Here is a 26,623-nt window from a genome sequence, read left to right as displayed (position 1 = left end):
TCTTGTGAGCTGCCTAACATGATCAAGATCATCTATCTGTAATACTATATGTTGTGTTTGTCGGGATCCGATGGATAGAGAATACTATGTTATGTTAATTATCAAGTTATTACCTATGTGTTGTTTATGATCTTGCATGCTCTCCGTTATTAGTAGAGGCTCTGGCCAAGTTTTTGCTCTTAACTCCAAGAGGGAGTATTTATGCTCGATAGTGGGTTCATGCCTCCATTGATATCCGGGACGATGTGAGAAAGTTCTAAGGTTGTGGATGTGCTGTTGCCACTAGGGATAAAACATTGATGCTATGTCTAAGGATGTAGTTGTTGATTACATTACGCACCATACTTAATGCAATTGTCATGTTGCTTTGCAACTTAATACTGGAAGGGGTTCGGATGATAACTCGAAGGTGGACTTTTTAGGCATAGATGCGATCTGGATGGCGGTCTATGTACTTTGTCGTAATGCCCAATTAAATCTCACTATATTTATCATGACATGTATGTGCATTGTTATGTCCTCTCTATTTGTCAATTGCCCGACTGTAATTTGTTCACCCAACATGCTTTTATCTTATGGGAGAGACACCTCTAGTGAACTGTGGACCCCGGTCCATTCTTTTATACTTGAAATACAAATCTGCTGCAATACTTGTTCTTTACTTGTTTTCTTGCAAACAATCATCTTCCACACAATACGGTTAATCCTTTGTTACAACAAGCCGGTGAGATTGACAACCTCACTGTTTCGTTGGGGCAAAGTACTTTGGTTGTGTTGTGCGGGTTCCACGTTGGCGCCGGAATCTGCGGTGTTGCGCCGCACTACATCCCGCCGCCATCAACCTTCAACGTGCTTCTTTGCTCCTCCTGGTTCGATAAACCTTGGTTTCTTTCTGAGGGAAAACTTGCTGCTGTGCGCATCATACCTTCCTCTTGGGGTTCCCAATGAACGTGTGAGTTACACGCCATCAGTGATGCGCCGGAAAGGCAGGTCGGCGTTGTTGTCTCGTCAAAGACTCGTTCATGGAACGGCGGCCGGGGAAAGGGGGGCTCGTCTACAAAGTATATTGCGGCGTATAGATGACCAAACATTCTAATCATCGGCACTAAAATGGAATAAAGAGCCAAGTGGTATCTCAACTAGATATCATATGCCTCATACTTTGTTGGTTGAAAAAAATATTAATATTCCGGGATGGGGACAGTGAGGCCAGGTAGGATGCACAAGAGATTGATATTTGTGCCATCGCACCAGGCTCATTGACCCCACCCCAGAGTGTACAAGTGACCAAACAATTTAATCATCGGCACTAAAATGGAAGAAAGGCCAATGCAATTAAGAAGTAGCTAGTATGAACTAAATGGAATGCCTCATACTTTGTTGGTCGAAACAAATATTAACATCCCGGGATGGAGTAAGCGAGGCCAGGTAGGATGCACAAAATATTGATACTTGTGCCATCACACCAGGCTCACTTGCTCCACCCCCGAGTGTACGAGTGATCGACCAACCATCTAATCATCGGCAAGTACAAAAACACCAACAAAACAGCAAGTCTTGGTAGCCAACTAAATCACCTAGCACCACCTAGCCTTTTAAAACCATCAGAAACAATCCTTTTTCTTCAAAGGATACCACAGTGGCATTCATTTACATGATCCCCTACTGTGGATATCTCTATTTTCATCAAAGCCAACAAGAAATAGAAATTTATCATTACTCAGTTGAGTTCAAAACAAAGCTGGGGTACCATAAGGGATTATTCATCACTTGGTAGTAACCAAGTGATGCTTGGCAAGAGAGAGGCCAAGTCTGAGCTAGTCAATCCGAGTAGAGATGGATATGCATAAATAAGCAAGAACACATAGCCTATCCAAGTTAACCGAGATAAAATCAACCTTGACGACCAACTTAATAACCTAGCATCACCTAGTCTTTTAAACCATCAGAAACTTCCCATTTTCTTCAAAGGATACCACATTGGCATTCATTTACATGATTCCCTAATGTGAATATCTCTATTTTAGTATACCATCATAAGCATTCCATTTAAATCACACATTTTAGTATCTGTTCTTATCCAAGTTTTTGCCTCAGCCTTTGCATCATTGGGCTGAGCCAAGACATTAAGCATCTGGCCAGGGAGCATTCTTTCTTTTTAGGGAACTATATGAACTATATGCACATGATCCAGTAAGCATCCCCACTAATCAGAGCATTATAAGCATAGTAGCATACCATAAGCTCACAACAATCCATCAAGTAAATCATCAGGGGTCCAGAAAACTTGGGGTCCAGAAAACTAATCCCAACAGAGAATTACTTGGGGTCCAGAAAACTAATCCTAGGCCAACCAAGAGCAACCAGTAGCATAGTAGCATACCATAAGCTCACAAGAATCCATCAAGTAAATATGTATGTATACAAGCCCACCAGTAGCATTTCATGCATTTAAATTCCTATGAACCAGCTTAACCTCACTGATCGAGCACAACAAGCATTTAAATGAACCAGTAGCATCGGCACAGCAACAGCAATGAGCCAATAGCTTCGGCACATCAACAGCAATGAGCCAACAGCAATAGCTTCAGCACAACCAACAACAACAGCAATGAGCCAACAACAACAGCAATGAGCCAACAGCAACAGCAATGAGCCAACAGCTTCGGCACATCAACAACAATGAGCCAACAGCAGGAAGCACAGCACAACAACAGCATCAGCACATCAACAGCAACACCAACGTACAACAGCACACCGATAGCAGCATTTCGTCGAGCACCTTGTGCGCGCGCGGGAGATGAATTAAGAGGGAGGGGAGGGGAGAGAGATCACCGATGACAGGGGTGGAGGAGGAGGTTGAAGATGACGGCAGGGGTGGAGGAGGAGGAGGACACGGTGGCTCCTCCACCTTGACGCAACGGCGGCCCCTCCTCGCGGCGGCCCCTCCTCGCCGTAGCGGCAGCTTGTGCTGCAGGTGGCGGGGATGGGAGGAGCATGGCGGCATGCGGCCCTCGCGGAGGAAGGCGGCGGCGACGGCGATGGCGACGACCATGGCGGCGCGCGGCGGTATGGATCGGAGGAGAGGGGAGAGGGGAGGGAGAGGGGAGAGGGAGAGGTGAACAGGGCGTGGGGGGGGGCACGGCCGGCGCCGATATAAGTTCTCTTAGTTACGTGGCGCACCGGAATAAGTGCGCCACGGAATCAACTACTTCGTGGCGCACCGAAGCACGTGCGCCACGAAAGAGTTATTTACGTGGCGCGGCACGCCATGTGCGCCACGTAAATACCTACACTAATAATTGGTGGTGGTAGGATGTGGGCCCCATATAATTTCTGTGGCGCAGGGTTCAGTAGTGCGCCACAAAATTAAGCTATTTATGTGGCGCACCTAGCATGGTGCGCCACAAAATAACATTATGTGGCGCATTTTTAGTGGTGCGCCACAGAACTAAGCCCCGCCTATAAGGGTTTTCCTACTAGTGAGTGGTTGGAGAAGTGCTTCTTCTTGGCGGCGACATTCCCGGGGAAGCGGGCCACCCACTCGAGCCGCGCACGCTCGTCCCGCTCGACGATGAGAAGACGACGCTCCAGTTCTCGCTGGCGGCGCTGCTCCTCCTGCATGACGAGGCGGGGCGGCGCGAGGGCCTCGACCTGTTGTCGCGTCCGTACGTCGTGAAACTTTATCGTCCGACGCGGACGCTCGAGCCGCTAGGCATAGGAGAGCATAAATAGTCGTTACTTCATATAGAACTGAAATCCTAATCACTATAATTACCTAAGTTTTAGAATGCCTTGTTTAAGAGACATGGAATACTATTCTGAACTTAATTAACTATTTTTATTTTCCCTTCTTTTTATCCACTCGTCTTATATAGGGGATAGGCTTCCATACCATATATCTATATATAGAGTATACTTTACTATATAAATATATATAAATAGATTTAAACGGAAAACCTTTCTATATATTCTATATTATTAAAACAAAGTATAAAATATATACGGAAAAAAATTTACTTAAATTCTTGTCTTATCCAGATAAGATTGGAATTTAAGTAAAAAATAATTCAGAATTTCAGTATCTTTCAATATCTGAGACTTAATATTTCTATCGAAAAAGTTAAAGAGCTTTATAGAGAGCCTAACATTCTTGCGCCGCCATCAGCCACGTCCGCACTGAGTACTACGGCTGCGCGCGTCGATTAAACAAGACTAGAGGAGTAGACGTGAGCCCGTTAGCAATGGCAAACACGAGAAACAATATTTTGGACCCTCACAAATTGGTGCGATGGTGGGGAGGACCGGAGGAGGGCCATGGCGCAGCCAGTCTGGGAGGAGCGAGAGGAGCTTGCGGTGGCGGCTAGACTGGGATTGGAGCGGGTTGACTTACTAGTGGATCCTCTTGCCACATTGGAATCGGTGGTTTCTGCCAGCGGGTTCCACTAGTCTGAATCAGTGTTAATTTGCTGCCAATTCGAGGTTAACGCACATTACAACAAACCAATGAAAGTATGGTGAGATTTTGTCCCACAAGTGTCTTTTTTTCTGAATTTTCAGTAAAAGTAGTGGTTTTATGCTAAGAAATCTACAACTGAGAAAAGAGGGAGTGGTTGGTTAGAGCATCTCTAACAGAGTCCATAAAAGTGCGAACTGAAAACCTATAGTTTATGTTGGAAATATAAGAAAATATCCATATAAAATAATCCGTACAAGTAATTGATAAATCTTGACTACGAAAATAACAAGTAAACTAATCATGCAGACTAGTAAAGTAGATGAACAGATCACATTTAAACAAGACAAACCGATCGCATCTACAATAGAAACTAGAAGAAGAAACTCTAACAGAAACTGAAAGAGAAACGACAAGATCACATACTTCGCAGCAGCGTCGTTGTCGCCCATGTTGAGGTTGCCGAGGAGGTCGCTGAGGTCCGGGAAGAAGTTGTCGGTGTGGAGGAACTCGTCGTCCGATGACGACGGCGTGATGCCAGTAGTCGCGCCGAAGCGCTCCCAAAAAACCTGATTGCCCCTCACCCGTACAGGTTCACGAGAGACAGGGTTCCGGAGGCCTACTGTCCCGGCAGTCGGTGCACGCCGACGGACATGACGAGGAAGACGAAGGTGGCGGCGCAATGAACTGGAAATAGGTAGTCGCGTATGCGTCTCGTTCTGGCGACTAGGGTTGCGCAGAGTCTTATGTAGTGCGGTTCGGGAAGGTCGTGGGGCGCAGCCCACGTTCGAGTCGGCACAACCACGATCCAGAAAAACCGGAAGGCAAAACGGCTGAGTAACGCGTCCGTTAATGACTCAAAATTGATTACACAATTAATTTCCCAAACAGCAAAAAGATAAGCTCGGCTCGGCGAGATTCCCGCAACCCGCGGCGCGTCGTGACGTGTCGTGACGTGTCGTGACGAGGCGAGGCGAGGCGAGGCGTGGCGAGGCGGGCGGCGGCGGAGGAGGAGTGCACGAGGGCTCTCTCTCTTCTCACTCACTTACTAGGACTAGTACAACCCACCTTATATACCACTCCAACTCTCTCCCAACTAGCAATGTGGGACTAAATTTTAGCCCCCACTAGTGCTGCCACTGATTTTTGGAATGTTTGATAATGGGAGGCCAAATGCCTACAAATTCCAGCAGTTTAGTCTTTCAGAAACGTGTTTTTGGTTTGAAAAAGGGTTGGCGTAATCAAAACTGTAAAACTGACTATTATGTTTTACAGGTTCGGTTTGCGGACTCTGTTCCACGATAGCGCCATCCAAACCCGTAAACCAGGATTTTTCACACAATCGGCATATCAAAACACTGAAAGTGCAAATAATTGATGCATACGTCATATTTTTTTTATATGAAATCGTACATAGTTCACCACAAAAAGTTGTTGCAACTCGTCAACCAAATGAAAGGGAGACCGGTCCGTCACCACCTCCTTCGCCACCATGTCCATTGGTAGTCGATGCACACCATTTGCTCCTTCACGAGCAAGCCTTCTTCTCTCCATGATCTCCGTCGTGGCATCCTTCCACCATTCCATTTGTTGCTCACATCACCTAACTGTGGGACCAAGTGCGTACCCGAACGCCACCGCTTACTGACGCTCGTCACCGCGACCAGGCTGGCAACTTCGGCGGGGGTCGGCTCAGCTCCGCCCGCCCCGCGAGACACAATCGCCATGGGAGAGAGTGGCGGAAGCTGCGAGCTAGGCCCGATGGTCGGCGGTGTCGAATCGAGACTCATCGAGACTCATCGCGCCAAGATCTGGCTGTGGTGATGGCGCGTAGATCGGCGGCGGCGATGGTTGGACGCGTAGGGGAGGAGGTGAAATCTCCGTCGCGCGCAAAGTAAGGGCTCGCGTTCAGTTCGGCCTTCGCCCCTACAAGTAGGGGGCGAGTTGCGCTTTCGGGATGGGGCTGTAATTTTTTTTCCGGGATGACCTCGTTTACGGTTACTGATCTGCTCCATTTCACGAATCGAATCCGTAAACTTGCGGCAATTTTACAGTTTTCGCTTGTTTATGGGCTATGTTAGAGATGCTTTTATAGACTTTGAAGAGGACGAGATGTAAACTAGCCGTTACGGCCATGTCAAAGGCGAGAAACAACAAAACGGATGTGCGATGGTGATGTGCTGCCTACCCGTAGCCCGTTGGGTTTGCCATGCAACACATGCACAGATGCGAGGTGACGAGACGCGCCAGTGGACATGGGTCCCGCCAAGAGCTTGAGCACTATAAAAAGGTTTACGCGTGTGGTCCATGGCATTCCTGCCGACGGTCTGCCCGGACGCGGGGTCGGGGTCGCTCTCGGCACGGACAGGAAGCGATGCCAATTGCCAGTCCAGGGGTAGGGAAGAAGAGTCGTCCATCCACTCCACGCGCAGACTCCGCGGGTATCCTCACCGCCCCAAGCCCGTTCGCCCGCTTGTCCAGCACGGCCATGGCGCCATTCCATTTAGAAACGGCTAAACATCCTGCCACTTTTCATCAGCATCGCCTTAACGCAGACGTGCATTGCCAGCTTCAATACCAATATCTATCTTCCGTTGTAACTTTGAACCAAACCAAATCTTCAGTGAGCAGTAATTTTTCTGCAATCGATCCTGCCGTGAGCAATTTGGTGGAATATGACGATCCAAATCGCTTCTTAATCAACAAGTAATACTCCGTCTGTGAGCAATTTGGTCGAATATTATTTCTGGCAATCCGGAACACATCTTACGAAAGTGCGAAAGATCAAACCTTTTCTTCTTTTAGAAACCCGTTGTCATTAAGTCCTTCTCCACATCCGTTTGGTTTATAAGGCCCACACACATAGTACAAAAAAAACTTCAATTATCAGTTTGATCAATAAAAAGCTGATTTATACGGCACAATACTTTTTTTTGAAAATTTTGAAAATGTTAATTTGAAGTGTCAAAAGATTCAGAAGCAAAATGTGATCTTTTTCTGAACTCTCTAACCTCTGATCGGATTATGATTCCAGAGATAAAATATTTTTAGTTTCTAGATATTGCAACCATGTCAATGTTATTAGCATGTGGCAAAATGGTCTGCAAGCATGCACCTCCTCTTTCTATAGGAAAATTTTCCCAATTGAACGGCGAATCACAGTCAAAAAGAATACAAGAAAGAAAAGATTGAGAGAGAAGGAAAAGTAAAAGGTGAGCACGTCAGATCGTTAATAATAATAACCAATTGGACTAATGGATCATTTTTTATGCAAGTAGCCTCTTGCTTTTACTTTTTATTTTTTATTTTGGGGCATAAGAAAATCTAAAAGCAGCTGAGGAATGCATATTACAAAAGAATTATGGTGATCATATGTATAGGTGAGCACGCATCCAATAATCAACACGTGTCTAACGGGTTGGGTCGTCCGTGAGGTAATACTACTAGGAAAACCCTTATAGATAGAAATAGATTCTGTGGCGCATTAAAAAAATATGTGCTCTATAAAAATATATCTGTGGCGCATAAAATAATATGCTCCACGGATTTTTTAGAATTTTGTGGCGCATGCAAACCATATACGCCACAGAAATGTGTACTTCTGCAGAAATACACAATTATGTTGCGCACGTAGTAATATGCGCCACAGAAATACACATTTATGTTGCGCATTTTACTATGTGAGTCACAGAAAGTTTTCTGCGTTTTTTTTGCTCTCCACGCACACCATCCCCACCCCTTGTGGATCGTCTTTTTTAGCTTTGTAAAATATAAAATAAATAGATAGAAATTTTTAAAAATAAAATATTTCGAGGTGCCTATGTATTACGTCATCTAGTTTTAATGAGAATTAACAAACATGAATTTCGATGTATTTTGCAAAAAAGGTTCATGAAATCTTCAAACTAGATTTCTGGTTGCATACGAACTCGAAAAAAGCGCACAATATATCAAAATGTCCGGAAGAAAAGTCTACATCCGAATTCAACCGCCTACATCCGTTCTGAAATTTACAGAATAGGCAAATTCCAAAAGCGTAAAAAGTTACAGCGAAGTCAAGATTTTTTCCTGCAAAAATAAAAAATTCAAAAAAAACTGTGGCGCATGAAATGCACATGCGCCACAGAATTGTTAGGCTGAAATTTGAATTTCGGCGGTGCCCATCTCCCTCTCTCTTTTCTCCTCCTCCTCCTCCCCCTCTCCTCCATTTCCACTTCCTCTTCTCCTCCTTCTCCTCCATTCTCCTTTTTCTCCCTTCTCCTCCTTTCTCTTCCTCCTCCACCACCTGGTGATCTCCTACTCCTCCTCCTCCACACCCGACGACCACCACCACCACCTCCTCCTCCTCCGGCGACCCCCTCCTCCCCCCATCACCTCCTACTCCGGCGACCCCCTCCTCCCCCACCTCCGAGAGACCTCCTCCTCCTCCACCCACCCACCAAAAATCTCCAGCTGGCCTCCTTCTCCTCCAGCCACCCACCCCACCCACCCACCTCTGGCAACCTCCGGAAAATTAAAAAAAAAAAACCGGCAAAATTTCGGTGGCCCCGGATCTAGATCTGGCTGCCCGCCATTTTTTAAAAAAAATAAAAAACAATTATGTGCCGCACCCAGCGTTTTGTGGCGCATGTCTGCCTTGTGCCACAAAAGTTTGAAATTTCTGTGGCGTGTGTAGATATGCGCCACCGAAATAAAATTTAGTGGTGTGACTTCTGTGGCGCACGGAATATGCGCCACAGAAATTCAAAAACATGCGCCACAGATGAGGGTTTTCCTAGTACTAAATAATACAGCGGGTGGTCTTCTATTTCTACATTCTCAGATCGCCCAGCCGAGTCAACGCAGTTGATGGAACGGCCATGGTGGCCATTCCTGAACTTGGGAACGATGGGCTGGTGGGGAACGGACGTAGTCACACACGTCCTCAACATTGCCCAGAGACGCTGGAACGCCACACCCCTACCTCGGCGGCCCAATCGACGACCATGCGCCGCCGCCGGCTGCATCGCTCCCCAATCCCGGGGAAGCTAAGGCTATTCTTCATTGTCGGAGCCGGTAGTAGTAAGAGCTGCGGGAGCCGGGGTTACGCCGAGATCCAGGGTGGTGGCGCCGGAATCCTGGTTGGCGGTGTGAGGAAGTCAGGAAAGAGGGGTAAGGGAGGTGACGCCGATCCTGAACGGTGGTGGTGCCAGGGTGCTAGACGACGGCGGTCTTCGATAATGGCCGGATATTTGATATTTGGGCTATTTCGCTAATGGGTGAATATTATCCGGGGAGGTGGGGAGCGGAAGGTCGGCCCGGAGCTTGTTCGTGCATCAGTGCCAAGAGCGGTGGTGGCGGAGGTCGAATCGATGGATAGCGGCTACGGGGACGTTGCAGCCTCGTCCCTTCACTCGATTTGGCCGCCATGGCCGTTTCTCGAGCTTCCATTGACTAGATTTTGAGGTCTGTGATGGAACTGCAGGGCAAGCGGCGGCAAGCGAGTAGTGAAAAATAATAGGATCGATTGTAGTGTATTGGATTGTGTCTGCTAAGGTCATGTCCGTGGGTATTTGTATTGACCAGATTAGAGAGTTACAATGCGTAAAGCTTTTGCGTCTGTGGACAGCGTCGCCGTACCGTTGGCCACAAAGGCCATGGGAGAGGGAGGCCCTAGATCGTGCGACGCTGTCATTGTGTCATATCTAGGATTTAAACTTTGGTGGGTTGAAGGTGCCACTGCCATCCTAACCATCCAACGACCGATCGATTTTCGCGTGTAAATGAGTTTTTTTAAATGCCTTTCTTCGTGAAGAGACATAGTCACATGCAATGGGTCGTTGTGCCATGTGATGTGCATCTTCCAGCAACGGAAATCTTGAGAAGAATGCACCTCTCTCCGGATCCCATGCAACATATCTTTGGATGTTGCTTTGACTCTGATTGAATCTAAGCGACCACTTGCTTCCCTTTTATAGACGTTGCTCCATTATCTATGCATCGGATCCTTCCCGCAGAAACCGCGAAGACAGACCGAGACAGGGAGACAAATAACCGCCCACTCCACCGCAACCACACCGCAAGTTGACACAAACGGCCGCGTTGCCATGACACCCACCCGGTGCTCTCACCTCCCCAACAGCAACAGGCAACAGCTCATGGCGACTTGATTTCCCGACTTAAACCACACCAAAAACAACAACAAACCCCCCTCCCACTTCCGCTTCCGCCCATAATCCCCTGCCTGCCATATCACTCCCACGCATCCACCTCTGCTCCAGCCATGGAGGACGACTTCTCCCGCGCCGTGGAGGACGGCCTCAAGCTCTCCAAGCGCCTCGTCCTCCCGGGCGGCGCCGCCCCGCCGCGCCCGCCGGCCGGGATGGACCGCTACGGCGCGCCGGACCCCGCCTCGCTGCTGCCCGTCGCGCCCATGGCCTACGCCGTCGTCGCCGACCCCGCCGCAGTCGACAGCCCCGACGTGCCCAGCTACCAGCCGCACGTCTACGGCCGCCTCAACCCGCCCGCGCTCATGCCGCTCCAGATGCGCGACGTCGACCTGCGGGTCGACTGCGCCGCCGGATGCGACACCGCCGAGGTCACGCTGCGGGCGCGCTGGTGGGTGCACTGCATCACCCGCAGCAGGGACTGCGACTGCCGAATCGTCGTGCCCATGGGAGAGGAGGTCATCCCCTTCCCTTCCACCCCCACCTTCGTCTTTCCAGTTCTATGGTTGCTTACCACGCGGCGCCCCCCTTGTTGTTCTCGTTGGATTGGGATTTCTTTGTGCCGTTGTTTATTTTGTTTGCCGTTACGCGCTGGACCGATTCCCAGTTTCGTGGCTGTGCTCCGCCCAATTTGGATTCTATCTTATTCTTAGATGGTGCTGATCGGGCCCCATGCTTGGCTGTACATAATCATTTGCTTTGCTTTGGACCGGGGTGCGCCCTTTGCGCACATAGCCGCCACTTGTTTGTCATGATTCGCTAGTAACAACGTTTGTTGGAACTTGCTGTAATAGACGATTCCATCTGGAGTTCTTTGCTCCTCGGCGTAGCTTCTGCCAGCAGAGAAGTGGGTCCCATCGTTGTTTTGGAAGAAAGCAACGCCCCTTCCTTGCTTGCCAATCGTAGAGATAATAAGCAGCAAGCAAGAAATATTTGGTTTCGGCCAAGGAAACGTAACCTGACTTGCAAAGGGATATATACCTGTGCTTCTGCACTTGTTTCCACTAAATGCTTTACTTGGTATACTTGGTACAGCCAGTGATGCTATTCCTACTCTTTTCATTCATCTAGGACATACTACATTGCATTTTTTTTCCTTAGCTATTTACTTTCAACGTGCCCAAACAGAACGTGCTTCCCAGTTGTTATTTCGATAAATGTAAATTCAATCGCACAAAACTTTGCTTTTGCTGCGCATGTTTACTCAATCCTGTTAGCTTTATGTTGTTCTGATTGCATTGGGGTGTAGACTTTACAGCCAAAGTTCAGGTGTCTGAGAATTTCAGAACAGAGCAAGGAAGTTTCATTTCTATCTGCTTTTTGTATTGTACTATCCTGATGTAGTAAACTTACCGACATGATCTTTACAACAATGAAAGAGAACCTCTACATTTCTCTAGTACATAGCGTGCATCCAGTGTAATTGATATCACCGTATGCATTTAATAAATCAGACATGTTCTTGCTATTCTGTTTTATGTGGCGAAAATTCTGAATGCATATGTATGTATATCCAGAATATCGTTAATTTTTGCAATGTTGATCTCACTCTAAGGCAATAATTTGGCTAGCAGGGTTCAATTCTAGGTGCCGAGGTTACTGTTGGGAAAAGATCGTTCAACACCCATGTAGTTGATGTAGATGATAACAGTGCTGTGAGGATCGCTAAAACTGAGGGTGGCGGTCTTCTAAAGCGCCAGTTTTTTTCATTGACAATACCAAAGGTACTTGTTTTATATCTACCATCAGTTTTCCAATCTTCTCGCTTGGCAAGATTCAAGCTCTCAGTGGTCATATCTACCTTTGCTAAGTACTTTCTTTCATTGCATCAAGGTTGTAGGAGGAGAAGACATTTTTGCCACAATTAGATGGTCGCAGAAGTTGACGTATGACAATGGACAGTTCTCAGTTGATATTCCGTTTCGGTTTCCGCAATATGTGAACCCTTTGCCTAAATTGTTCACAAAAAAGGAGAAAATTCAGTTGTATGTGAATAGCGGTGTGAGTAAAGAGGTTATATTGCAGGGGACCAGCCATCCCTTGAAGGTAATCAACTCTTCATTACTTCTGTAAGACCGTTTCTCAATCTGTGTGACGTAATGGTTGCATGAGATGCTCTTTTGCATTTCCAGGAGAAAAGTAGGCAGGGTGAGAAATTGTGTTTCTTGCATGAAGCAGTTGTTGAGAATTGGTCAATCAAAGACTTTACCTTTGCATATAATGTAAGTTATTCTCTGGAAATCTATTTATTTACTTGAGAATTGTACCTTCTCTTCAGTAATTTTAAGATGTCATGTTCATTATGTTCACCGACCCTTCGTATGTGAATATTGAAGTGGTGTTATCTATTCAAATCATAATTTATGAATACCTTGATATTAGTTGTTTAGTCCTTAAATTCATTTTGTGGCAAGGGCAGAAGGCTTACTTAGCATGCACTTCTACTCCATGGTCTGAGTGAATTGTATACAATTAGGATGCAGACAATAGTTATACTTCAGTACTATTTGTTTCATATTACAGTTACATGATAGCTATTCATTGCTTGCTATCCAGTACTAGTGTAGTCGAGCATCGATCCTTTCCTTAGGCGATAGCCATTGGCATGCTATAAGCCTGCAACGGAGGAAAACATGGTTATCTTCCAACCAAACAACTAGAGGGAGTGGGCACATCATTGCCATGTCAGTAGGCGAGACTGCAAGGTGACGTCGTTCCTTAGTGCGGTCTGTAGACAAAACTTCTGTCAGTGGATAGTGGGCCCTCTCCCGAATCCTGACAACGTCGCATCCGCATCAGCTGAAACCAAATGTGAACTGAGGCTGAAATGAGGACAGCTCATTAGTTCAAGGGTCCCAAATTAAATCCGATTCAGATAATAGGGTCGACAATCAAACACTTTTCAAACTTAGACACTTTATTTACATAGCTTCTGATTCAAATTTTAGATAAACGAAAGAATAGCTCTCCTGGCCTTTGCATCATGAGATACCCAAAGCCTCTAAACATTCTTACAAAAAATATAAATTTAGCCAAATGTCTAGGGAAAAGGCTACATAAATAGAAGATGGAAAATAAACAAACAATTGCAGTTCAACTGCATGCTTGCAATGGAGATGAGTGTCATTACCTAATGTTTTGGTCATGTCTGTAGGTTTACTCAGGTGATGTGTCTGGTGGAATACTTGTGCAGCGCTCAACATTACGTGACTACGATGACAGAGATATGTTCTGCATTTTTCTTTTACCTGGAAATAAGCAGAACAGGAAGGTAGTTCCTTTTACTTGGGTATTAGTCTTGTTACCTCGTTAATAAGTAATAAACTACATGTCAGTGTGGAAATCCAGTGATGCTTGAAGATAAACTTTAGTTATATATCTGTAATCAGTACTTACAAATTTGTACGGTACCATAATTATAAATAGTTCTAAGTTTCTCGTGATTTGTATTCATTCTGTTTGTCAGACATGTTGATATTTATCTAATCCTGTTTCTTAAATATAAATAGTCCTAATGTCATTGATTCAACTGGAAGTAACTTTTTATCTGTTTTTATGTTTCATTGTATTTCTATGAATAGATATTTATCTCATTTAATTTATGTGATAGATCTTCAAAAAGGCAGTTGTGTTTATTGTTGATACAAGTGGAAGCATGCAAGGAAAGCCTATTGAGAATGTTAAGAATGCCATCTCAACTGCTCTCTCCGAGCTTGCGGAAGGAGATTACTTCAACATAGTAACATTTAATGATGAGCTTCATTCATTCTCATCGTGTTTGGAGAAAGTAAATGAGAAAGCAATAGAAAATGCAATCAACTGGATGAACTTAAATTTCGTTGCCCAGGGTGGCACTGACATCATGCATCCTTTGAGCGAGGTACAATATTGGGAAGATTATACCCGTTGACATTTTATATGCGATTGATGCCACCTTTGTTGCTCACATTACTCCCTTTTGTGGTGCAAGGCATTGGCGTTGCTATCAAACTCTCATGACACTCTTCCACAAATCTTTCTTGTGACTGATGGTTCAGTTGAGGATGAACGGAACATCTGCCACACGTTGAAGACCGAGCTTACAAATAGAGGGTCTATGTCCCCTCGAATTTCTACTTTTGGACTAGGTAATAGCAAGTATAATTTTTCTTATTTAAAACTCAACAGATCACTCTTAAAAATTAAAATATATACTGAAATGAAATGTTAGTTGAATTTGTAGTGATCTATCATGTCTAAGGTGTTGTTTTGCATTGCAAAGTTTCAACACATAGAAAACATTATCAAATCTGATACACATTAGTACTTAGGGTATAACCATGTCAAGTTTTTCATTCTCATGCTGGAAATACTTTTAACTTTATCCTCTTATCCATTCTTATCTGTAAATGCTTTTGGATTACTCAAATGAGTGTAATGCAGTCCCGAATCTTATGAAGGGACTAAAGAGCAATGATAGCGGAGACATCAATATTTGATATTACCTAAATGATTATTAATATTACTCGGAATAATTCCTAATAATTTTTACTTGCTCTTGGTAATATATTAGGTTCATACTGTAACCATTATTTCTTGCGGATGTTGGCATCAGTTGGCAAGGGGCATTATGATGCTGCATTTGATACAGGTACTAACATATGCCCCACCCCCTTTAATCCTCGACTGGCCAGTGTTTTGTTCTACCCACTGTTTTTGGAACTTAAAAAATCTGCATTATGCTCTAATGATCCAATTTCGGCATGTCCCTGCAGGAAAAATTTTAGTCTTCCTTACACAGGTTTTTGGTTTATTAACTGTGGACCTTGTGGGTGTCCTCTGCTTGTACATATTTTTATTTTGTTAGTAAGATCATTTTCAGTGGGCGCTTCTCCACTGTTCTGGTCACAAGGAAAATAAAATAAAAACATGACTCCCATATTATAATCTTTAGTGCTTCTCTACAGGAAAAAACCTACTATACAAGTTTATTGCCCAATTGACAAAGAATAATAATAATAATTCTTGCTGAGAAGAGAGGATAATTTGCTGCAGATGGAATCATATGATTTAGTAAATTTATAAATTAGTTCTATGGCTTTTATATACTACTAGAAGTTTTGACTTCTGTTCTTTCTATTTTATCCAGTAACTCTTGTGGTAGAACAAATTCAGTAATTTTAAGTGTGTATAAATGTCTTGACTGTACAAGAATATGCAGGATTTTGTCCAAGGTCCAAGGCAATACTTTGCAAAACTGAAGTTTTTCATTCTGATTTGTTACACCAGGATCAATTGAGGGTCGAATGCTTCAATGGTTCCAGAAAGCTTCAACCACAATCGTGACAAATATTTCAATTGATACCACAAAGGATATTCAAGAATTTGAAGTGAGTTCATTGCTAGCTAACCTGTCAGGCTGTCACCTTTTAGCTGTCACGAAAAAGCAACATGTAACCTTCATATTAATTATTAATCATGTGGTGACATATTGCATGTACTCTTAATAAAACTCTTCATAATAAGTTGTGTGTAAATGCTGAGTAGGTGATCTCCATAGCTTAGCATCCTTGTCAAAAAAAAAATCTTTTCCAAAAAATGCAGGGGGAAATAGGGAGAGCTAGAGAGCATATAGTGCTTTGGCGTTTTGGGGTAGTTAACTGACTGGTCCTTTTGGGAGCACTTAACAGCATGTTGCATCTTTAATTTTCTGGAATAAATACCCACCTGGGTTTGCCCACTTTCTTCCTATAGAATAGAAAGGTCTGGATAGTTGGTACGTGGTACTTGATGCCCTTTTATCTTTCTTTTTTCATATGAGCATTACTAGATTCTCAATGTCTCTTAAAACCAAACTTTTTTCCCATTCAGGTGGATTGTGAATATATTCCTGACTTGTCAGCAAAATATCCATTATTTGTATCTGGGAGATTCAAAGGTGAACTCCCGGAGACACTTTACGCTAAGGGCTATTTGTCTGACATGAATGAAATATCGATTGAATTGAAGGTCCAACATATAAAGGATATACCTCTTGACAAAGTAAGATTCTCACACCTCCTTGTATTTCTACTCAAGGGAATTCTGTTGTTACTTAAGAGGTAGTAGAGGAACTGTTGTGTTGATTGCATATGCAATCTAAGGCGGTTTCTTGACCCCAGCGGCGGACATGTTAACCAGATACAGTGAGCACATCAGCTTACCTAAATGACAAAAATTCTGGGACATCTCTGGACGTATTTGCTGTTCATGGATTGAATGGCATGGCAGTTAATTAAACAAAATAAGCAATCTTTAGCTTGTAATTTTGCTCCACTTCATGCACACAGACCGTTGTTTATCCTGGCACAGTGACCGCATACAAGGAAAGCACGACAAAACATGTCTGTTAGAATTGTTTTGAAGTCGACTAAGGGCCTTTTTGGTTCATAGCCACAATTTGCCAAGCCAAAGTTTGGCAGCCATAGTTTATTTGGCATGTGTTTGATTTTTGCCACACTTTGGCTTGCCACACTTTATTGCATGTATGGTCCACTTGTCATAGACTCAACTTTTTTGCCAACTTTTGCCAAAGTTTGGCTTCAATATTTTAAGCCACACTTTTGTGGCTAACCACATTTTAGCTTGGCAAATTGTGGCTAGGAACCAAACAGGCCATAAGTGTCCACTATCATTCACCTAGACGGGTTTTCTTACTTGACTCGGCTAGCAGATGAAGTTGAGTGACTCATCGACTTTTGACCAGCTACCTCTGACTAGTAGTCGAGCAATTGGTTAGGAGCCCTAAAGTTGCCCAACTCAGCTAGATGTATATTTCCAACTAAAAGAAGTTGTAGACAACACTCATTGACTTGAAAACGTCCTGCCAGCCTGAATTCCCTGACTAGTGGTCCTGAATGGTGGTTGCATAGTGTAGGTTTTGGGGCATATTTCTAGACGGGATTGTCCCTTAAACCTCCACACCCTCTTATATATAGCTCAACTTAGGCTTACATTTTAACTTGTACACTAGTATATTCTAGACTCTGCTAGGACACTAACTCAAACTCCAACACTTTACTAGAATACTTTAGCTACACTAACTCGTACTCCAACAAATGGTCGCTGATAGTCAGACTGGTCACTTGGATGGCGGGGTGGTGATCTGGCTCTGCTGGTCGACTTGAAATATTATCAAGTAGCATATAAGAATTTAGAACAATAGTTGCCTTCCAAGATTACAGAGCCAATTGAGCCCAACGTGTACTCTAATTGTTGTGTGTTGAATATTAAAATCGTGGCATTGTGGCTGACGGTAGTAGGTGGGAATTTTTTTTTGACATAGCCTACTACATGAAAGATTTTTCATTCCATTTTATTCTCAAACTTCAGGTGTTGGCAAAGCAACAGATGGATCTTCTAACAGCAAAAGCATGGCTTTCTGAAAACAAGCAATTGGAGCAGAAGGTAACATATTATGCTCTTGTTAGTGCCTGATTAGATCTGATTCTGGTTTCAAATTCTGTAATTAAGCTCTGCATAGCTGGGTATTACCTTGGCACTGTTCAAGTGGTGAGTTTAGGGCACTCCCTGTTACTGAGCTGGCCTGTATCTCAAGATTATACATAGTTAATAAGTTATGATGTAAATTTATGGTCAAACTTGTTCACTCTATACCTATGTCTTCCAGATACCATATTGTTGAACAGACGAAGTATGATAACTCTTTCCTTGTCTGTTCCTGTTTCATTCTTGTCATGGTGTAACATGCAATTGCCATCATAACATGCCAGAAGCTTAGAGTTGGAACATTCACCCTACTGAATAATATTGTATCTGACATCTGATCCTACACCTGCATTTATTTGAATAAACAGGTGGCCAAATTAAGCATACAAAATGGCATTCCTTCGGAATACACAAGGACAGTCCTACTTCAAACCGTCATGGAGAAAATAGACCCAGCTGAACAGGTATGATTCAGTGGATTATAAGTTCTTTACAGTATTTTTCAGGTGCTATTGCCAACTCATAATAACCATGTAATCCTTTGGAAAATATGGGTTGCCTTGGACTACATTCTGTTGTCATAAAAGGAAGTCCAGAGGGTATCTGATTAAACTTGTTGTATTCATGCAGGTAAAGCAGAAACCAAAGAAACAAAGCATCCCAGATCAGCCTTCAGCCACACCGCTCCATGGCTTGACACTTGGTTTCGGCAATGTGGCGGCGACAACGGAGAACCTGACCTCAGGATTCGGGGACACAAAGGCACCAGAGAAATTTGAGATGTTCGGGAAGGCTGTCGGCGGCTGCTGCAGCCGCGCTTGCGACTGCTGCTGTTGCATGTGCTTCATCAACACGTGCAGCAAGATGAACGACCAATGCGCCATCGTCCTGGTGCAGATCTGCGCTGCCCTCTCGTTCCTCGGGTGTTTCGAGTGCTGCTCACAGCTGTGCTGCGGCGGCGGTGGCGGGTCAGACTGACGGCCGGAGACCGGTGTGACTGTGCTGCCCGGTAGTGTGCATAGTATTACTGTACAGGATGTACATCACATATTTATATAGCTTGATCGGAAAGCCTCCCTTGTTAATATCGGGCAGAAATAAACCATCAGATTTCAGAATCATCAGATGGACTTGCGATGTAATACCAGCTAGTGAATTGAAGAGGAGTGACTAATATTCTAACAAGAGTGGAGTGTGTGAGTGTAGACAACTCGGGAAACCCATGTGTACATGCACTTGGAGTGAATTGCACATAATGGGGTGTCTATTTATAACACTGAAAGTGGAAAAATTTATGCCACATGCATGTAAGAACAAAACTGTATGTTATACTCGTATGCATGTACTAGTTTTTCAGCTTTGTCATTTTGAAGTTAGCACCATCATTCCTTTTGATGCAAAGTTTCAGGTTTACATTTCAGAGCATGCTGTGCATCTACATCATTATCTTGTTGATTTACATTTTCTTGTTACCTCTTACTATCTTCTATTCTTTCAACTTCAACCTCTGCGTCAACTACCACAGATTTACCACCATCGCTTTTCTCTTGTACTGCTTTTTCAACTTCGACATCTGCGTCAACCACAACAGATTCACAACCACCGTTGTTGTCTTGCACCTTTTTTTCAACTTCGATCTCTGCATCAACAGCAACAGGTTCACCATCAACCACATTCTTTGTGACATGCTCCTCCACCTCAACGTCAGGTTTTTTCTTGTCTCCTGGCTTCAGCGAGACATGATGAAAGGTCTCCTGGATCTTCCCAACGCCTTTCTCAACACCTTTCTCCACGGGTTCCATTGCCTGTGAGATGGTTAAGGCCACATCCTTGACGACCTACGGAAGAAGCCAGTAATCTGTCAAAAATACAGAACCTAGGCTCTAGCATATACTGAAATTCTGATGGATGTCAGCAGTTTACATGTTGGCCACCACCAAGAACGACATCCTGAACGCTCTCTTTGATGCTTGTTCCTGGAGTTTTGACATGGGTCTCTTTCTGCCCAACAGTGGTCGGCGCCCCATTGCTGCTATCACCGACATCCACCTTCAACTCCATCTTACTTTCGTGACGGCTGAAATCTCCATGCTCTGGAAATGGGATGCGCTTGTATGGCTCCACGCCGAAGACAAATGCATGAGCGATGGCAGCGATAGCCATCTAAGAAAAGGAATTGCGCTTTACTGCAGTAACAAAGGACAAATGATAGTTCAATGAAATTACAAGATTCCTATTTACCTCAACACAAATCAGGAAGTCCTGTATTCCATTTTGCACCTTGTCTTCCGTTGGCAGAAGCCCGGTATGGCAGATGATTGTGATTCCGATTCCCTGCCACCAAGTGGCGAATACAATGGCCTTGAAGCTTATGAACTTGGCTAGTGGCCTTATTGCTTGTAGCCTTTCATGTGTAGCATTGTAAAATTTAACCAGACAATACAACGCCCATGTCTGGCTGAAATTTATGACAACAGCAATGTAAGGGTATCTGCATTACAGAGCATTACTTGCTTTAGTGAATCATGAGTTACTACAGTTACACACATATTTATTTCAAGTTCTTATGTCCGCGCATCAGTTGCCCTCCACTCTCAGGTAACTTTAGATATCTTGCCATTTTAGACAACAAAAGGAGAAAAAGATACGGGATAGTTACCCATAGTACCACTTGAATTCACCATCTCCATATGCTCCAAAAAGCTCCAAGATGAATGCCAAGAAAGAGCAGAATGTCTTCAGAATCATCTGAAATGATGTTAAGGAAGGACAGATCATACACATCGTAATTGGACAGTTTCAGATGAGAACATTACTAAAATGTACTTACATATTGCACAAGACCGAATTTTATTATTGTGTACAACCTCTCTCCCAGTGCATTAGGATCCCGAAAGAAGTTACGTGTTGTACTTCGATTATGGTCTTTTGCCTTCTCTTGCCTGTCGAGCAATAGCTCACTTAGCTCTTCCATTCTTTTGTTTTCAAGCAACCCAACCACCTGTCGTTCTCCCCCTGAAGTAGTCCAGCTTTCAGTTTACCATGTTCTTAACACAGCAAGCCAGTAAGGCACCATGAATTTTGGACAATGGAACCAGAGAGGTGCTGCAGGCTGGAGTTAAATTGACAGATGTATTCTCTTTTTTTTGGCGGGGAAATTTATGAATGTATTCAATTAGCAAAAACTAGCTCCATCACATTGTAAACATGTATGAATATGAAAATAGCATCCCGTGTGAGGCCCAGAAGTGCAGCCTATTAGCACGACCTCCAACTCTCAATACTGTTACCCAGTAATTTGCCCCTGTTAATTATTCAATTATGCAAATTGAAAATGATGTTCATTCCTGCGGACATATGCAAGTAAGCTTACCCAGGCATGCAACCAAGTATCGTCCGAAGGAATACAAAGCAAATGCTTCATAACAATTCCTCAAAATATCACAAGCCAAGGAGAGTTCCGAATGCCACAGCGAAATAACCTGGAAAAAAACCAATTATGAGAAGGGTGGTATCGAGCTAGTTCCAAAACTTTGTGATACAAGCAACCATGATACCACGGGTCTTCAGAAATAGTTAATGATACCATACAACCATTCTTTCTTACCACTAACAATATTTTGATATGGAAACAACTTTACAGCCATTTAACATAGCACATTTGGCAGCATTCGACTATTCAAACTCTGCTCAGAGAAGTAACAGCTTTTGCATATCTAGTGCTGGTGGCATTCTACAAGTTTGTGCTTGAACTTACAGATTCAGATGCGTAGACAGGCACCATAAACAGGACAGCTATGATCCACTTCTGCTCCTGCAGAATTATGAGCAGGATAAATTTGGTCAATCACAGTAACATCCAGCTATAAAATATTGGCTACACTGGAAACATTTCGTCCCCCAACATAAACAGGGGGGATCGTGATAGTAAAAAAGAAAACGCCGCACTCACCGCAGGATTGCTGTATGATCTGAGGTGCTTGAGTATGAGCCAGAGCGAGATGAGGAGGGCGACAAGCGCGAACACGGCTCCGATGATCACCGCAGGGGTGTGGAGGTGCCTGTAGAACCCCTGGAAGCTAGAGGATTGATTAGATGCCATGAGTTCATCCCACACGCACCGATCCCTGCAAGAAATTTAGATTGGTCAGCCACTCTTCTCAGACGGAGATTTTGTTGCCGAAGCTATTGAAGAAGTTCAAAAACGAAATTGACTGATTGGCGAATGCATCCAAGCGACAAAAATGAGTGGGAATGAAAATGTATTGCGGTAACCTGTCAACTTCTTGCTCAAAGGATTAGTTGTTCTGATCTTTGATGTTTTGGAGCGGCCCAGAAGATTTGGAGAGGGGTAGTGGAGAAGAAACCCAATCCTGTTGAGAGCCGCGACCGAAGAAGAATGGGCTTGGAAGCGATGGGATCTAGTCATGGGGGCGGCCGACACGTGTCGAGGCAGTCTCTCTACGTGGCGAGCATTCCGCTGTTCCCGAGGGCACAAGGCTTGGTTAACAGAGACGTACGTGCTGTGTGACACAGAGATTCTTACCAACACTCTATGCACTTGGAGTGGAGTAAATCGTGGAGTTAGAGCATCTCCAACAGGCGCTGCAAATTCTCGCGCGCTATACCGGCGATTGGGCGCGCTGTATACCGTTCGCGCGCGGTATAGCGAATTTGCCCCCGGCAGAGGCTGCATTTTGCGGCGCGCGTTGGTGTGCGGAAACGCACCTCCGCCGCAGGCGCTATTTTGCAGCGCGCGCGACCGTTTTTTTTTAAAATTCATCAAACAAACTATGAAATTTGAACGAAATACGAATATATTAAAGTGCGACGATACAAATGCGACATAGAAAATACTAGTACTACTCGTCCGACTACTCGTCGGACTCCCGATCGTAGTCGGAGCTGCTCGCGGTCGTCTCCGACACCGGCGTGGACGTCGACGTCCAGTGGAAGTCGGAGGAGGAGGACGAGAGGACGACGGTCGACGGCCCTGCGCCTTTCTTCTTTTCCTCCTTCCTCTTCGCCGCCGCCTCGGCCCTCGCCTTCTTCCTCGCCGCGGACTCGGCGCGGCGCTTCTCGCGGCTCGCCTTCTTCGCCGCTTTCATCGCCGCCTTCTCCTCCTCCTTCGGCGCGTAGAAGGCCTCCGTGGCGGCGACGTCCTCCGGGAAGCGCCGCGCCCACTCGACGCGCATCGCCTCGTCGCGCTCGGCGATGAGGAGGCGCTGCTCCGGCTCCCGATGGCGGCGCTGCTCTTCGCGCGTGACTATCGGCGACGGCGGCGCCGGCATCTCCGCCTGCTCGCGCGTCCGGACGTCGTCGAGTTCATGCGGCGGCGGGGCGGCCGAGGCGCCACGCGACGGCGTCGTAGGCTCGCGCCGCCTCATGCGCGGTGTCGAAGGTGCCGAGCCGGATCCGCTCCTCGCCGGAGCGAATCTCGGCGTCGAAGCGGCCGCTCGGCCGCGCGCGGACGCCGCGGTAGCCGGAGGCGGAGCGGCGCCGCGGAGGCATGTCGCCGGAGGCGGAGGCGGAGGCGGACGAGGCGGCGGAGGTAGAGCGGTGGCGCGTGGCGCGGAGACGAGAGCGGTGGGGAAAGAGGCGGAGAGACACGCGGAAGGCGGTTGGCGCGTGTCGTCTATATAGCGCGCGCGGCGGCGCACGCGGCAAATTCCCCGCGTGGGATGGCGCAAACGCGCGGGCGCGGCAAAAATTTACCGCGCGCGCCTTTTTCCCGCGTCTGCTGGAGCTTCGCGCGAGCGCTCGCGCGCGCCAAACTGGCAGGTATTTTGCCGCGCGCGCGTTTTACAGCGCCTGTTGGAGATGCTCTTAGGCTTTAGCCACATGTAAAAAGTCTCTAGCAGCTCCGGCCGTTGACCGCTCCCATCCTCGAATTATCCACTCCCCGTCAGGCTATGGAGGGCCTGCGGGCTCCCCTTCCCCGTGAAATCGGAAGGGGAGGATCACGATGGACGATTTCCTCGGAGGACGGCGGCAGGCGGCGCTTCGAGTAGGCTCGGCCCCGGTCTCTGGAAACGTTGCGACCGGCTAGGGAAGAAGACGACGGCCGACGGGCGAAAAGGCGGGCGGCCGGCTGGGCCGTTCTTGTTTCCCGCTGATGTTGTGCCCCTCCTCGCTGGGCCTGGTCCAGTAACTAGCGGCAGCGCGTTCTTACAGGCGGATCATGTTCCCAACTTCGACCCCTTTGTCCATGTCTTGTTTTATTTTGTTCCTCTTCTCTCTTTTGTTTTCTTCTTTACATCCCCTGTCAGTGGCGGAGCTTTAAAAAAATCCCATCTAAGCCTATCCTAATTTTTTTTTCAGAAAATGATCAAAAGCTGGGGAGGAGGGAGGTGGGAGGTTAAAAAAATCCCATCTAAGCCAATCCTAAAAAAAATCTTCAGAAAATGATCAAAAGCTAGGAAGGAGGGGGGGGGAGGGGGGGGGGGGGGGCTGACCTGCACATAGCTACGCGCTGTCCTTTGCTACATTCTTTTTCGTTTTCAGCTCACTTCTTTTATGGGAGTCTCTATGGTTTAGACTGAGCCTGAAATTAGGGCTCAGTCAATCATTTACACGATCGCACCTAGTGCATTTTTTCACGTTCGTACACAGGGACAGTGCAGTCGAAAAGCTGAGCACTGTTGACAATATAACTTTCAATTAGCTCATGGGGATGCTTGAACCCAAGTCCTACAGTGATGGATATAAGTGGATATAAGCCAATTGAAATTCCTAGGGAGTTATACATTTGTGTATTGATAAGACCATTCACAATTTCTTGTAGCTCGATCTCCCCCAGATGAACCATATAGCCAAGACAAACCATGAACCAGAATAGAAGAGCTTGACCCACCTATGAGTAAATATTTCATAGTAACCTCATTAGACCATAGATCTCTCTTGATATATCCAGACAATAGGTAGGAAGCATCTTAATTCTTTGTTAGCCTGGATAGGCAGCTTGCAGTAAGATTATAAGGTTTTTTGTTAGCTTGTACATGTAGGGTTTTTCTTTTTCTCTTTTCTTTGTTTCAGTTTGTACATATGTGTTGAGGTTGGTAATAAATTGCCGTGGGGATTTTTGCCTTACGGTCTTTCTTTTCAAAGAAAAATGTAGGAACATAAACTGAAACATTCTGGAGCTACAAAGATAGTTATTAAATCGTTAGCACCACATAAAAATATTCCCCTAGAGTAGCTGTTAGTATGAATAACAGAAACTTTGTTATAGCCATTTCAGTAGCTTCTATTTTCCTAAAGCTAATAAACCGAATGGAAGAGACTCACTTTGAATAAATAATAAAGAAGGAACCAACAAGAAAATCAAAAATTGTTTCAACATCGGCTCGGGGTCTGTCTGGAAATGGAAAATAGGTCTCTCTCTCATCTGGTCTCGCCACAGTGAGAAGAAAAAATAGTGAATAATTGGAATAGAAGGCAATCGTCAACCAAAATAGGGTAGGATGTATTATAAAAGAAAGTCTTGCCTCACTCACAAGTGAGGACCTCACCCCTCCTTCCTCATTTATTGATAATGGAAAACTACAATGTTCTCTCGGTAAAACAGATCAAACGGATTATTATCGAAATGATCCGAACTGTTTTAAAGACCCAAATTGCAAATTTTGTGTGCATTGGGATCTTTCATAAACTGATTTAAAAATCAGTTAGTCCACCATAGTTTTTCTTTACGGAAACATAAAGATAATGAGATGGCTCCCTGTGCTCTGATTGATTATTTGTATTATGATCTATCTAGGAGCAATACCAAAGTGTTTCAAAGGAGGATTACCTTGACTTAGGTCTGCCTCCGGCCTAAATTAAATCAACCTAAGTGAAATGGAGTCTCTATCGTTCCACTGCAAGAGTTTACTATGAGACTTCATACACCTTAAAGTTCATAGAACGAAAAGAAATCTTTTGGAGGCCCTTATCCTCATTACGCCTAGCATTTAGTGGGTTGGATATTTACCTTATCAACTAGCAAAAACCCACAAGTATAGGGGATCGCGGCAATCTTCGAGGGAAGTAAAACCCAAATTTATTGATTCGACACAAGGAGAGGTAAAGAATACTTATAAGCCTTAACAACTGAGTCGTCAATTCAGCTGCACCTGGAAAAGCACTAGTAACAGGGGTGATGTGAAAGTAGCAGTGATATGAGAGAAGTAGTAATAGTAACACAGCAGCAGTAGCAGTAATATGAGAGCAATGGCACCAGAAAATAGTTGATACTACTTCCAATGACATGTAGAACGAGTATATGATGATGAGAGATGGACCGGGGTTCCCAGCTATCTACACTAGTGGTAACTCTCCAATAACAAGTGTTGGGTGAACAAATTACAGTTGGGCAATTGATAGGATTGAAATAGCATTAAGACAGAACATCAAGATCATTAATCATGTAGGCATGTTTTCCATATATAGTCATACGTGCTCGCAATGAGAAACTTGTACAACATCTTTTGTCGTACCAGCCGGTGGCAGCCGG

The 26,623-nt window shown here is 45.1% G+C and overlaps 2 protein-coding genes across 2 annotated transcripts; one reads left to right on the top strand and one right to left on the bottom strand.

Annotated features, from left to right (window-relative positions):
* Nucleotides 1–10,703: 10,703 nt before the first annotated feature.
* LOC124702639 lies at nt 10,704–19,494 on the top strand. The gene is made up of 13 exons (XM_047234800.1): nt 10,704–11,120; nt 12,237–12,386; nt 12,496–12,708; nt 12,795–12,884; nt 13,817–13,933; nt 14,273–14,542; nt 14,633–14,789; nt 15,215–15,292; nt 15,931–16,031; nt 16,513–16,683; nt 18,013–18,087; nt 18,498–18,593; nt 18,760–19,494. Exons 1-13 carry the CDS (start codon nt 10,719–10,721, stop codon nt 19,105–19,107), a joined length of 2,268 nt encoding a protein of 755 aa, XP_047090756.1. The 5' UTR covers nt 10,704–10,718; the 3' UTR covers nt 19,108–19,494.
* LOC124702640 (protein LAZ1 homolog 2-like) lies at nt 19,473–22,237 on the bottom strand. Its single transcript, XM_047234801.1, has 8 exons — nt 22,082–22,237; nt 21,887–21,943; nt 21,503–21,611; nt 20,960–21,144; nt 20,789–20,877; nt 20,371–20,620; nt 20,053–20,292; nt 19,473–19,967 (listed from the first exon to the last, which is right to left on the bottom strand). Exons 1-8 carry the CDS (start codon nt 22,229–22,231, stop codon nt 19,599–19,601), a joined length of 1,449 nt encoding a protein of 482 aa, XP_047090757.1. The 5' UTR covers nt 22,232–22,237; the 3' UTR covers nt 19,473–19,598.
* Nucleotides 22,238–26,623: the final 4,386 nt, after the last annotated feature.

Source organism: Lolium rigidum, chromosome 3, assembly GCF_022539505.1.
Source record: "Lolium rigidum isolate FL_2022 chromosome 3, APGP_CSIRO_Lrig_0.1, whole genome shotgun sequence".
Lineage (NCBI taxonomy): Eukaryota > Viridiplantae > Streptophyta > Magnoliopsida > Poales > Poaceae > Lolium > Lolium rigidum.
Note: the sequence above shows the minus strand (reverse complement) of the source record. Positions and strands in the feature narration are given on the sequence as shown.